This window comes from Chiloscyllium plagiosum, chromosome 3, assembly GCF_004010195.1.
Source record: "Chiloscyllium plagiosum isolate BGI_BamShark_2017 chromosome 3, ASM401019v2, whole genome shotgun sequence".
Classification (NCBI taxonomy): Eukaryota; Metazoa; Chordata; class Chondrichthyes; order Orectolobiformes; family Hemiscylliidae; genus Chiloscyllium; species Chiloscyllium plagiosum.
The window spans coordinates 60,619,216-60,633,299 of record NC_057712.1 but is presented as its reverse complement, the minus strand read 5'-3'; the positions used below and the strand labels follow the sequence as shown (position 1 = coordinate 60,633,299).

The window sequence follows — 14,084 nt, the reverse complement described above, 5'->3', positions numbered from 1 at the left end:
GTGTGTGTATGTGTGTGTGTGTAGTGAGTGCAGAGTGTCTTAAGTCTGTGAGGGGGTACATGTGTGGGAGTGTGTGTGTCTATAAGGGTGTGTGAGGGTGTCTGTGTGCGTGTCTGTCTGTACCTGTGTCCGTGTGTGTGTAGGAATATCTGTGTGTGTGTAGTGCAATGGTGATCATCTGTAATGTGACATGAACCCAAGGTCCCGGTTGAGGCCCTCCCTTTGGGTACCGAACTTAGCTATCAGCCTCTGCTCGGCCACTTTCCTCTGCTGCCTGTCCCGAAGTCCACCTTGGAGGATGGTCACCCAAAGGTCCGAGGCTGAATGTCCTGGACCACTGAAGTGTTCCCCAACTGGGAGGGAACCCTCCTGTCTGTTGATTGTTGTACGGTGCCCATTCATCCGTTGTCGTTGTCCGAATCAAGATTCTTAGGGGATTTGACAGGGTTGATGCAGAAAGATTGTTTCCCTTATGGGAGAGTCTAGGACCAAAGGGCAAAATATCAAAATAAACATTTGCTGATTTAAGACAGATGAGGAGAACTTTTTTCCAACGGAGGGAGTAGATCTGTGGAATTCTTTACTGGAGAGGGCTCTAGATACTGGATTGTTAAGTATATTGAAGGCTGAGATTGATAAATTTTAATAAGGGATTTGAGGATTAAAGGGATAAGGTAGGACAATGAAGTTGATTATCTGATCAGCCAAGTTAACATGAAAAACGTTTAGTGCAGCAAGTGTCTAGAATACAGAATAGCTGCAAGGTTAATAGAGACAGATTCAACTGTGGCTTTCAAAAGGAGTTGGATAAGGATCTCAAGAAACGAAATTTGCTGCATTGTGCTGGGAGAGTGGGACTGACTAACTGAATTGTTCTTGCAGAGAGTTGGCATGGACTCAAAGAACTGAATGGCCTTCTAAATGCAAGAAGATTTGAACACCATTGAATAACTTTTATGGTTATCATAAACATCATGTATCTTATTGGAAATTAGATGCAGTTGTCAAGGTTTAAATAGAAGTCTGACAAACCGACAAATTGGCACCTGTGATAATTTACAAAGATCATCAATGCTTAGGTTGCCTGGTGAAACGGACCTGAATGAGTGTCATTTTCTATAAAAATATAACAATTGTTCACTTTACCAACTTTAAAATATTAGCATATTATCATCATATTGTTTGACAACATTATTTAATTAAAACTTGGTTTTGTGCAAAATACAACTTTAAGATGGTATGTCTAGTGAAGAATTGAAAACATTGGTTGGAAAATTCCCAAGCACTCACAATTGTATCATTATGATTGCTTTTTTATGTGAAGAAACCTGCTTTATTGGTATCCTAACAACATGTTGGGGTTCTGGGGAATTGAAATATGCTGAATACAACCCCTAGCCTTTCAATAGAAGGGATTTGAAGTTAACCTTTTGCCAAAGTGGGATTCCAACCCATGGATCCAGAGCATTGGATTGGATTCTGGATTACTTGTCCAGTGACATTACCACTACATCAGCATCTCTCCCTCCCTTAACATGAAAAAAAAGACTAAGGATAACGTGTTGAGCGAATTTGTAATGAAAGGAAAATTTGCCTTAAAAAGCAGTGTTGTATCTTCTCTCTTTGTTTCTTTCAAGCATTTTGTGTCTGTTCAATTCTGTGATGCAAGAACCTTGATGTATGTGTAATTCATTCAAATTCCATTTTTACATATTTGTCCTTTTAAACGCTATTTCTGTCTTTTGTTATTTTTTGTTAGGTGGATCATTATTTTGCATTCCTGGTCTGGGCACCTATTAAATGGGGACAGATGTTTGCTTCCATGTTACAAATCGGAACATAGTGTTTATGTCCTGTTTCTCGTTGCTGACAGTGGAATGAAGTGGGAGGGATTCCATTTGTTACCTAATCTTTGACTTAAACGGTTGACTTTACTCTCAAGATAAGTTCTGTATAACGTTCAATCCTTCATATTTCCTCCATGTGAATGGAACAATGGCACATTCCATGCAAACTTATGTAGAGGAAAGAACAGATGCAAAGTGAGCATGAATACTTTAAATATCAGACAGTACTTGTGTGAAATGGAGTTTGTGTGTTAGTAATATATTGGAGGCATCATACATTTCTTTTAAAAACAGCAATGTTTGTATTTTTACTGCAAATTCCTGTTCGGCCATTTGAAATAATATTGATTCATTTCAACTCCTACTATTGTGAAATAAAGGAATTATGTATCTGTGCCTGTTTTATGCCTTTTTATCTTCAGTTGTGAAGCACATTAAGTTCTGCTTTCTTTAGGAATACCCCTCCTTTATGCTCCACCTATCTTCTGAATGTTTGTGTATGTGTGAATTCAGCTGGATCAGCATAGGCTTGAACCCACGCATTGTTCATTTTCAGAAGTGTGAGCTAAAGCAAGCTGACATTCTCCTTGCTCAACAGGGCAGTAAACTGGTGTCTGTCCTTGATGCATAATTAATGCAGCATGTTTTTGTTGCAGATGGCTGATAGCTAGCAAGGCACACACATGACCATGATGGCTCAGTTTCCCACAGCCATGAATGGTAAGTAGCTCGTTGTTTATTTTGCTTTGATTGCAACATAATTAGAAGTTGATAGAAATTTTCGTGAAACTCTGCAGATAGATGTATATTATACATTGGCTTCAGCTATATCTTAAATTTAAATTATATAATCAAAAATATATACATGCTCAATCAGACTCCATGAAATATTGGCAGTGTTTTCCATAATAGAATTGTTTAAACAGCTTCTAGTGAGTGAATTTTATTTCACTTTATTAAAATGTAATCATCCTTTGATCGTATTTCCAGGTTCATCTAATGAAAGTATTAATCTTCTTTTTCTTGCATTTTTATTGCGTAGTTTGTCATGGTTTATCTCATTTACTTTTTCCTAACCCATCTTTTGCACTATTACCTTGTATAAAGAGTGCTAAGTAAGGCCAAAAGATGCATTCAATATTTATTAATAGCAAGATCAATGATAATTATTGTCAAACAGCCTCACTCATATTGAATTTTATAATGCGAGTTTTCTGTCTTCGTGATTTAATTAGCATCAAAGATTTAAATATATTTTGCTTCAATCTCTACTTGGTTTAGACTTGGCGTATGTCAGTCTGGTTGGAAAGCTTCACTATTTCATGATTGTTTACATGTGCCACAGGATTTTGGTAGCATGGGAAGTATTCTGTCAGAAACCTGATGATAGCAAGTAACCACTCATTAAACACTCTTGGCAGCTGTCAACATTGTGAACAGTGAGCGTCATTTCTTTACTACTGACTTAAAACTCCCTGCAATGTTTTCATTTATAAACTTTTGAACAATTTTTTTTAAACTAACTTTGTTAGTTGTGATGCATTACCACTGAGTTCATAGTTTGATACAAGGTACATTGAATCCTTAGCACACCATACTGCTTACAGATCTATTATTGAGTTGATTGACTTTGGAGAAAAAGGGGTTGATGAGCAAAATGCAATTGATATTATGAGTATGGACTTTCAAAAGTATTTAATGAAGTGTCACATCATGAGTATGTGAGCAGAATTGAACCCCATGGAATGAAGTGGCATGGACTGGATACAAAATTGACTAAGGCGCAGAAAACTGAGAGTAATGATTTTATTTTAAATCAGCTGAAGACATGTCTGTGTTGCTGTCCCCTAGAGTTGATTTTGGGATCACTAGTCTTTTTGATGCCTGTTGATAACCTGGACTTCGGCACAGAGGATATAACATCAAATCGTGTAGATGACATAAATGCTCCAAATGTAATATCAGTGAAATTGCAAGTACCAAACATGATGAGGGAATAGCCAAACAGGCAGACTTGGGGTAGATGAGATTTAAACCAGAGAGGTGTGAATTGACAAAGTGTGGTAAGAATTATGGGGGAGGTAAATGGTACAGTTTTAAAAGGGGATGCAGAAAGAAAAGCACTGAGGGAAGTACTTCGTCAAGTCTTTGGTGGCAAAGCAAGTTCAGGTGTTAAGACATTTAGGATTCTTGTCTTTATGAAGCAAAAAGGAAGACAGTTGTGTTGATTAGGCTTCAGCTGGAATATTGCAGCTAATTCTCGACCCCAAACATGAAGATAGGGTGTCAAGGTCTAAGAAAAGGTATATAGGAGATTTTGTATAACATTTCCCTACATGGAAGTCTTCAGACCTGATGAGAGGGTAGAGAGACTGTGTTTGTTTTCCTTGTAGCAGAGAAGATTACAAAGATACTTAACAGTAACATTCCAAGATCATGAACCAGTAAATATTGAGAAACTGTTTCTTGTGTTCTCATGGCAGATGAAAGGTTGATGACCTGAGGGCATAGCCTTCAGGTAATTGGAAAAAGGAATCAGGTAACCTGAACAAAAACATTACTGCTATAGACTGCCTGAAATGATGTTGAATGCAGATCAGTAATCGCTTTCAAAATGGAATTGGATAAATTCTTGAAACAGAAAATATTGCCAGAATTTGGAAATAATCAGCTGAGTGGGATTAATTGTACTGTTCATTCAAAATGAACACAAGTATCATGGGCTTAATGGGCTCTTTCTGTGCTGCACCCTTCTATGATTCTACATGACACACATGATTATGTTTGAAAATTGTAGTTTAATTGTTTCCTCAAATAACAACTACCTGAAGACTTATCCTTAAAATGCTTTACCAAGATACCATGTTTCAAGAACATAAATAGCAAGAATGGATAACTATGGCCTGCCTAACCGGCTCCCCTATTTAATATAGAATATTCATGAGCTGATGTTTTGATTTAGCTCCACTTTTATGCTTGGTCCCTTTACTTAATTCTCTGAGAACCTGACCTATACCAAATGATGGAATATTCGCAGCCCATTGGGCTAGAGAAGTCAACACTCTGAACCTCCTGAGTGAAGAAACATTTTGTCATCTCTGTCCTAAATTATCAACCCTTTTAACCTGAGATTATGTGCTCCTACACTATACGTTGCACAGCCAAAGGAAAAGGCCCCTGTGTTTAGCCTGTCAAGCTCTTTATAATTCTGTGTTTCAATGACGACAGATTGTAAACTCTAGAGAGAAAATACACTCATCCCAGGGCCCATTCAGGTGAACCTTTGCTGCACGGCCTTGAATATGATAAATCCTTTAATTAAAATGGAGACCAATACTGGGTGGGGTCCTATCAAAGCTTTGTACAGTTGTAGCAAAACTTATTCTTGTACTGTACTTCAATTCCTTGCAAGAAAAGCTAACGTCGTTTTCCTTACCAATTGTTTGCTGTATCTGCAAACTTGTGCAACTGCACCCAAGTTACTCTGAACATCAACGTGCCTTTTAAACAAAATGCTGCTTTTCGGTCCTTGCTATCAAAATGATCAACACTGCACTTCCTGACTTAATACTCCATCTACCACCCTGTGCCTATTCTAAATATAAATAATGGGTGGCATGGATAGGGTGAATAACCAAGGTCTTTTCCCCAGGGTAGGGGAGTCCAAAACTAGACGGCTCATGTTTAAGGTGAGTGAGCAAAGATTTAAAGGGACCTGATGAGCAAGTTTGTCATGCAGAGGGTGGGGCATGTATGGAATGAACTGCTAGAGGAAGTGGAGGAGTATGGTACAATTACGACATTTGATTTTTAAAAAGCATCTGGATAGATACATGAATAGAAAGGGTTTAGAGGGAAATGGCAAAATGCTGGCAAATGGGACAAGATCACTTTAGGATATCTGGTCAGCATGGAAGAATTGGATTGGAGGATCTGTTTCTGTGCTGTATAGCTCTGATTCTTTGACTCTATCTGTCCATAACTGTGTTTGTTAACTCCCATCGATAATAAGCAAAAGTGAGGACTGCAGATGCTGGAGATTAGAGTCAAGAACGTGGTACTGGAAAAGCACAGAAGGTCAAGCAGCATCCGAGGAGAAGGAAAATCAATGTTTTGGGCATAAGCCCTTCATCAGGATGATGAAGTTAAGCTCAACAGCCACTGTGTTATCAACATGTAGATCATTAGAATATCGCAATGTCACAACCAAGTTTAACAGCTTTGTCATTTTCCCAACTGAAATCAACTCAGGTAGCATATTTCCTATTCTATTGAAACATTAAACAAGTAAAAATTAAGCACTTCATCTTACAATTGGACACCTTATAGCCTTCTGAGCTCTCCACTCAAATTGTTTTTAGACGTTGAGTGAAGGTAATGATTCAGCTTTTGTCATTTATAGATTGTCATCGTCAATCTTTCATTTCTTCACTTGTTCAAGTAAGACTTTCTTATCCACACAGATCATCCATTTTGTCACTTAAATTTAATTATTCCATGATCCTTCGGGGTATTCCACAACTTCAGGTAACCTTCCATTACCAACAGTTCCTTCACCACGCTGTTGCAATGAAAGTTGATTGATCTAAGCAGATACGGCCTGGGCTGCTGAATCTTTTCCTTTTATTTCTTTCCTCCACTGTTCTTCTGTATTTATGTTGCAATATATGACATAGCTCCTTTTGGAATCTCTGAATATGCTGAGAAGCAATCAAAAAATGTAGGTGCAACAATTCTAGCCAAGGGCAACTGTCTGTGTGGAACTTGCAGATTCTTCCCATTTCTGCATGGGTTTCCTCCAAATGCTCCAGTTTCTTCCCACAGTCCAAAGTTGTGCAGATTCAGTGGATTGGCCATGCTAAATTGCCCACAATGTGAAGGGGTATGCAGATTAGGTGCATTAGCCGTAGGAAATACAAGGTTACAGGGGTAGATTGGGTCTGAATGATATGCCGTTTGGAGGGTCGGTGTGGACTCGATGGAACAAATTTTTTTTGGCAAAAGATGGGAACGAATGGCGTGCTAGCACACTGGGGATTCTATGGTGATGAGATGTGGTGTAACCTTCGTCAAACCTAGTCACAACTATTTTAATACATCACTCCTTTCAGATCAGTTAACTCTCATTTTGATTATTGCATATCCACTTGAAAGCTTATGAATTGTTTCTTTTTGGCATAAATACAAACTTGAAACTGACTAAAAATTAAAATTTGTTCAGAGTATGTTTCTGTTCTATGCTTGAAGTGATAAAATGTATTTTGTATAAATTAATAGTACTTGAATTTTTATTAGTTTAAATGAAATTTATCAGCGTAGCTTCAAACTAAGCATGGGATGTCAAAACTTTTGAGCAATTGAATCTCCTCTTCATTGGTACACACGACATGCTGATTAATTGCAGTCAGAGGTGCTATCTTTCAGAGTAACTGCTTATCTGAGGCCCCCTCAACTTATTCAGATGACGTAACACTGTTCAGAAAATAACAGGAATGTTCTCCCAATCTCATGGCCAAACTATCCATCGACAACATTCAAGAAAATAAAACTCAGGAATTTTATTGTGCATAAATTAACTGTTGTATTTGCCCACAAAGAAAATGTGTAACTACTGAATTGGCTGTGAAGCACATTTCACTATCCGATGGATGTGAGAAATGCTGTATAAATTCTAATTCTTTCTCTTTCATACTGTTGTACTTGTCAAGTACTCCAACTAACAATTATTTTGCAGAGTATACAACAATAAATTGATTACTTTTTTTTTGCTGTGACCCAGATATCTCTCTTGTGCTTAGTGTTAAGTACGTCTCTCAGTTGGAGTTGTGACAGTATACTTAAATTATCTGTAATATATTATCACTCCGGGTTGGATAGACAAACTTTTTTTTGTTCACTCTTGGGATTTGCCATTGAAACTGGTGGTGAGCTGTTTTTTGAACCATGATGTAAATAGACTGAGAAATTAAGTGGAATAAATCAATGATGAGAGAATTGAAGAATAACTAGAAAATTACTGGTATTGTCTACCAGAATCGCTACCTCTGAATGCAGTAAGTCCTCACTTAAAGCTTTCCTGAAAAGTTATAATTTGAAGTAAAATGGTTTAAAGTGAATCAGATTTTCTAATTTAATGTATAAACTATAGTTAGATTTTTCTTGGATCGTTCTTGTCAAACACAAAACCTTGAAAAATTATCCATGTAAATTGAAATGCACTATTTTATATTGCTAATTTCCTGAATTAGTGAACAGAAACCTAGTAATATAAAAAACACTTGAAAAGTATACACAATAATGTAAAAGAAATTTGGTAACCTTCCATTTGCCCCAGGTTTGCTTGCTGCTGCTGAACCACCTCCTTCTCGCCAGATATTCTAACCTCTGACCTTCCTATCGCTTTTTTTTTCTCTCTCTGACACTTCAACTTACAACCTCTGATGCTCCCTAATCTATCTTAAACTTGCTTACCCTCTCTGACTTGCGCTTTTACCTCTCACCTAACCCATACTTTTGCATCCAATTATGGTTTCAGTACTCCCTGACTCTACCTTTTGCCAAACTTCTGACTCCATAATTCTGTCTTCTCTTGAATCCCTGCTGAGTACAGTATAAGGGACTGCAATATTGGGAACTGCGCTCTTAGAACTTGGAGCTTCGGCTGGACACGCATTTTCCTCTGAAGTCTATGTACATTCTGGAGTCAAATTTGGAAGTTTGTTAAAGTGCGGACCTGGAAGGTGCAGATATTCAGAGCTGGGTCTGTTGTAATTGTAATCATGTTCCAGGATTTCAGCACCACTGCAGCTCTCATTCTGAGGGAATTGGAAAAAGGAAGCAGTGAGTGGCAATGTCAGAGAATGAGAGGATCAGCAAAATGGAAATTCAGGGAGCAGCAGAGGCTGAGTAGGGAGTGGCAAGTTACAGGTTCTTCAGCAAACACATAGCTGAAGGAAAGTCAGGACATGTGGTTCAATGTTGTACTAGCATTAAACAATTTAAAACTGAAGCTTATGACAGGACCCATTAGCTGAATTGCATTGAAATGGAATAATATGAAACAAGGCACATTAAATGGGGACGTACTCTTATGTGGACCTTTCCTTTTTAGTCACCTCCCCAACTCTCACTCTCCTGGCATCCAGTTCCTAAACAGCTTTATGAAGTCCCTTAAAAAGTCTGATTGTGTTAAAATCACAATATAAAGGCAAGATGTTACAATCCTCAAGTGGTAAACTATCTTTGAAAATAACTAAATGACTGGATGTCAGTTGTATATGGTAATGTTAAGAAGGCTTGAGTAAGTGAGAACCGTGTTGAGATTTGATTTTGAAATCCATATTCAGGATCATCTTGTGCAAATGTCATTGTTGAAACTGTGAACAATTTGCTCTGATGTGAGGTCAGTTTCGTACTCGGACCAAATAATTTTGGAATAACTTACACAAATATTACTGAATGATGGTCAACATGATCAGGTCAGATTAATATCACATGATAAGCTTATCTTTTATTCAAACAAAATGTGACCTTGGATTTGAATGGCTCAGCAGTGTTTCTTACCTAGAATTGTACAGCACAGAAGGGAGGCCATTTCCTCCATTGTGCTTCTGGTAGGAAAGTGGAAGGGGAAGGGGGATGGGATGGCATTAGGTGGATGCAGGTGGGAGGGGATTGTTATAGGTTGGTGGAGCAGATAGGTGGGAAGGAAGATGGACAGGTCAAGAAGGCAGTGTCAAGTTGGAGGGTTAGACCTGGGATGAAGTGGAGTGTGGGAAGATATGGAAACTGGTCAGTGTTGAAAGCGTGTGGTGATAGGGTCCCGAAGCGGAAGATGAGGCATTCTTCCTCCACTTGATACATGGCTTTTATTTGGCGGAGGAGGTGGGCTGGAATTTGGACAGTGGGAGGGGGAGTTGGCTGGCCACAGGGCAGTGAAGTTGTTTGGTAAATACAGTCAAGTGATGTTCCCTGAACCGCTCTGCGATTTGGCATTTGATCTCACCGATTTAGAGGAGACCACATCGAGAACAACAGATGCAGTAAATGAGGTGGGTGGATGTGCAGGAAAGTCTGTGCTGGATTTGAAATGATTCTTTAGGGCCATGGACAGAGGTGAGCTGGGAGGTGTGGACACAGGTTCTACACCTTATGGAGCAGCAAAAGAAAGTGCCATTTATGGAATGTGGGTTGGTTGGGGAGTGTGGGCCTAATGAGAGAGTCATGGAGGGAATGATCTCTGTGGAATCCAGACAGTGGTGGGGAGGGAAATATACTTTTAGTGATGGGGTCTGACTGTAGTGGAGGATAATGTGATGTATCTCGAGATTCATGCGGTGGAATGTGAGGACTGGGAGCTTCTATCCTTGTTGTGGTTGGGGATCAAGGGCAGAGGTGCGGGAAGTGGAGGAGATGCGATGGAGGTCATTGTTGATCACATGGGAAGGGAAATTATGGTCCTTGAAATAGGAGGACATCTGGAATGTCCTGGAGTGGAATTGCTCCTCCTGAGCGCAGATGCAGTGGAGGCGGAGGAGTTGGGAGTAAGGAATTGCGTTTTTACAGGAGGGGTAGTGGTAGGAGGTGTAGTCAAGGTAGCTGTGAGGGTTGGTGGGTTTGAAACAGATGCCTGTTGAGTCGATTGCCACAGACAGATAGGAGGCAGGTGTCGGAGATGGTCCATGTGACCATGGAGTCAGGGTGGAAGGTGTTGGTGGTGTTGATGAATTGTTCAATCTCCTCTTGGGGCCACGTAGGAGATGTCGATAAAGTCATTAGTGTAGTGGAGGAAAAGGTGGGTGACAGTGCTTATGTAGCTATGGAACAGGGACAGTTCCATGCACCTTGTGAAAAGGCTGGCATAGCTGGGGCCTTGAGATGCCCATGTCTACCCATCTTGCTTAGAGGAAATGAAAGGATTCAAACAAGAACTTGTTGAGAGTGAGGACCGGTTCTGCCAATCCAGTGAGCGTGTCAGTAGAGGGAGATTGGTTGGGTCGATGAGAAACATGTCCCACACCCCCTCCTGTAAAAACGTTATCTCTTACTCCAACTTATACTGCCTCAGCTCCCAGGAGGAGCAATTCCACTCAAGGACATGCCAGATGCCTCCAATTTCAAGGACTGCAATTTCCCCTCCCATGTGATCAACAATGTTCTCTTGCACACCACCTCTACTTCCTGCACCTCCACCCTCAAACCCCATCCTCCCCACCTGCAGCAAGGATAGAAGCCTTTGGTCCTCACCTTCCATCCTACGAATCTCCACATAGAATGCATTATCCCCCAGCATTTTTGCCACCTACAGTCAGACCCATCACCAAAAATATATTTCCCTCCCCATCTCTTTCTGCGTTCGGCAGAGACCATACCCTCAGTGACTCCCTCATTAGGTCCACGCTCCTCACCAATCCACGTTATATACCCAACACCTTCCCCTGCCGCTGCAAAACCTGTACCCACACCTCCTTGTTCACCTCTGTCCAAGGCCCTGAATGATCATTTGAAATCCAGCACATCCACCCACTTCATTTACCACATCTGTTGCTCTCAGTGTGGTCTGCTCTATATCAAGGAGACAGTGTCAACTCGCGGAGCGGTTCAGGAATATCTCTGGTCTGCACATCCCAACCAACCCCACTACCCTGTGGCCAATCGCTTCATCTCCTCCATGTCCCAACCCACACACACCCCAAATCAAAACTACCTGCTAACTGGAGGAAGAATGCCTCATCTTCTGCCTCGGGATCCTATAACCACACGGCATAAACATCAACTTCACTAGTTTTCCATATCTTCACACACCCCACCTCATCCCAGATCCACCTCCTCCAATTCAACACTGCCCTCTTGACCTGTCCTACCGGTCCATCTTCCTTCCCACCTATCCGCTCCACACTCCCCACCAACCTATCATAATCATCTCCCACCTGCATTCAACTATAACCTTCCCATCTACCTTCCCCAGCCCCCCCACACCTCCTATTTATCTCTCAGCCCCCTGACCCCTCCACATTCTTGATGAAGCGGAAATAGGCTGAAAATGTGTGAAAATACATAAATATGTAATAGTACGAATCATTTGTAAATGTGTTTTGGCTTCAGTTCATTTGTATCATTACGTGTAGCGTACTCTGTCTTCATTATCCATGAGCGATAGGGGGATGGACTTCCTGTGGATAACAAAAAGCACACATACCATTCCGATGTACCTCTCCCGAGAATCCAAAGAGAATCCAATGCAGATCAGTCTAATGGGGGAATCGAGATGCAGATCTGTGGGTAACAAATCGGTAAATAACAAGGGCTGAGTATAGTCATTGCATAGTTCATCAGTTGCTACATTTAAATGCATACTGATATACTTCAGAAGCACAGTCATTGTTATGATGGAGCAATTTTGGCAGATACTTTCCATACATTGAGCTTCAACAAACAAATTGCATAAATTATATCATAATCTTGTTTTAATTGTTTGAGGGACAGAAATGTTAGCTGGCCACCTAGAAAACCCCAATGCTCCTCTTGTAGTGCCATCAGATCTTTTAATTGTGAGACAGCAGTAGGATCTTGTTTAATGCCTTATTTGTAAAACAAGTCCTACAACAGTGCTGCGCTAAAATGCTAGTCTAGGTTTTGTGCACAACTGAGTGGAGCTTAAATCCACAACCTTCTGACTCAAAGGTGAGGTATTTTTAATTTTTCATGGGATGTGAGCATTTCTGGCTCGTGCCAGCATATATTGCCAATTCCTGATTGCCCTGCAGAAGATAGTCATGCGCTGCTCTCTTGAACACTGCAGTCCTTGGGGTGTTGTAAGCAATCTTATGTATGATAATAGGAGAGATTGATCACTTGCAGAGTGCAGGTGACACTGAATTAGGCATAGGTCTGAACTTCCTGACTGTAGTATAGTTATAACATTTGTTGACGCACATATCATTGTTACAAAGGTCAAGTTTGCAAGTTGCTAGGTTACATAATCATTCAGCTATTGTTATACCGTAAACACCAGGACTAATTAAATGTTTATGCAGGATCTCGCAATTTGTTCCATACTATATTTGGTATATAGCTTTTTAAAGAGGGCAGATATTAGATATCCAGCTTTGGTAATCTAGTGTTGTTTTCAGTTAAGATGGCTGATGGGTATGTTAATTTTAATACCATGCCCTTGACCCTCAAAAATCCTAAACAATATGATGAAATATCTTTTCTTGCAAATGTAAGTTGTGTTTGCAAATGAGATTGTATTTTTGATATTGCTGTTCCAAGTATGCTCCGTGTGATATCAGTTTGAAAAAAAAATCTCCCTTTTTTTTTCTATCATACTGTATTATTGAAAAGTACTGCTTTACTTTTGAAGTTATGGTTGTTTTAGCAAGGAACAAGGTGACCCAGTGAGCATGATGTCTAGATTGTGGTCACTGTTATGCAAACTAAAATTCTGTGGCCATTGTCTTGAATTGCATTGTTTTTCAGTAAATAATGTAATGTGTCTAAACATGCATGTGTTACAGGCACCTTGGAACTGAAGAATCTGAAATAGCAATATAACTGTGAAATGTTGAACTGCAATATTACATCAGTAAAATTACTTTTCATTAGAAAGAAAGTTCTAGTTTTTAGAGAAATAGCATGGAGTAACAGGTAAACTGGTGTGAAGAGCATTGTTTCAGTGACAAAAAAGCAGTCAGACCTTTGTTTTATGAAAAAAGGTTACATTTTCAGACAAGTAGGGCAGCAGATTCAATACACTGCTACAAAACTAATTTCCTGCATCATTTCAAATGTGCAACACCTTCCTCCCCACAAACATTGGTCCTTATGGTAAACTAGGAGAAAGTGAGGACTGCAGATGCTGGAGTACCAGAGTTGAAAAATGTGGTGCTGGAAAAACACAGCGGGCCAGGCAGTATCCAAGGAGCAGGTAAACACAGATTGGAGTTGGTTATCCAGAATAGCTGAGCATCAGCATTAGCATAGAACAATACAGCACAGAACAGGCCCTTCGGCCCACGATGTTGTGCCGAACATTTGTCCTAGCTTAAGCACCCATCCATGTACCTATCCAATTGCTGCTTAAAGGTCACCAAAGATTCTGACTCTACCACTCCCACAGGCAGCGCATTCCATGCTCCCACCACTCTCTGGGTAAAGAACCCACCCCTGACATCTCCCCTATACCTTCCACCCTTCACCTTAAATTTATGTCCCCTTGTAACACTCTGTTGTAAG

General features: G+C 40.1%; 1 protein-coding gene across 5 annotated transcripts in view; it reads left to right on the top strand.

The window, feature by feature from the left end:
• LOC122543943 (intersectin-2-like) overlaps positions 1–14,084 on the top strand; it is a 198,915-nt gene that overhangs the window by 46,506 nt on the left and 138,325 nt on the right. For all 5 annotated transcript variants that reach the window (XM_043682952.1, XM_043682942.1, XM_043682913.1 and 2 more), the window contains exon 2: positions 2,504–2,567. In XM_043682952.1, the coding sequence (XP_043538887.1) occupies positions 2,531–2,567 (37 nt within the window). In that variant the 5' untranslated portion in view covers positions 2,504–2,530. The remainder of the gene's footprint in view (positions 1–2,503; positions 2,568–14,084) is intronic.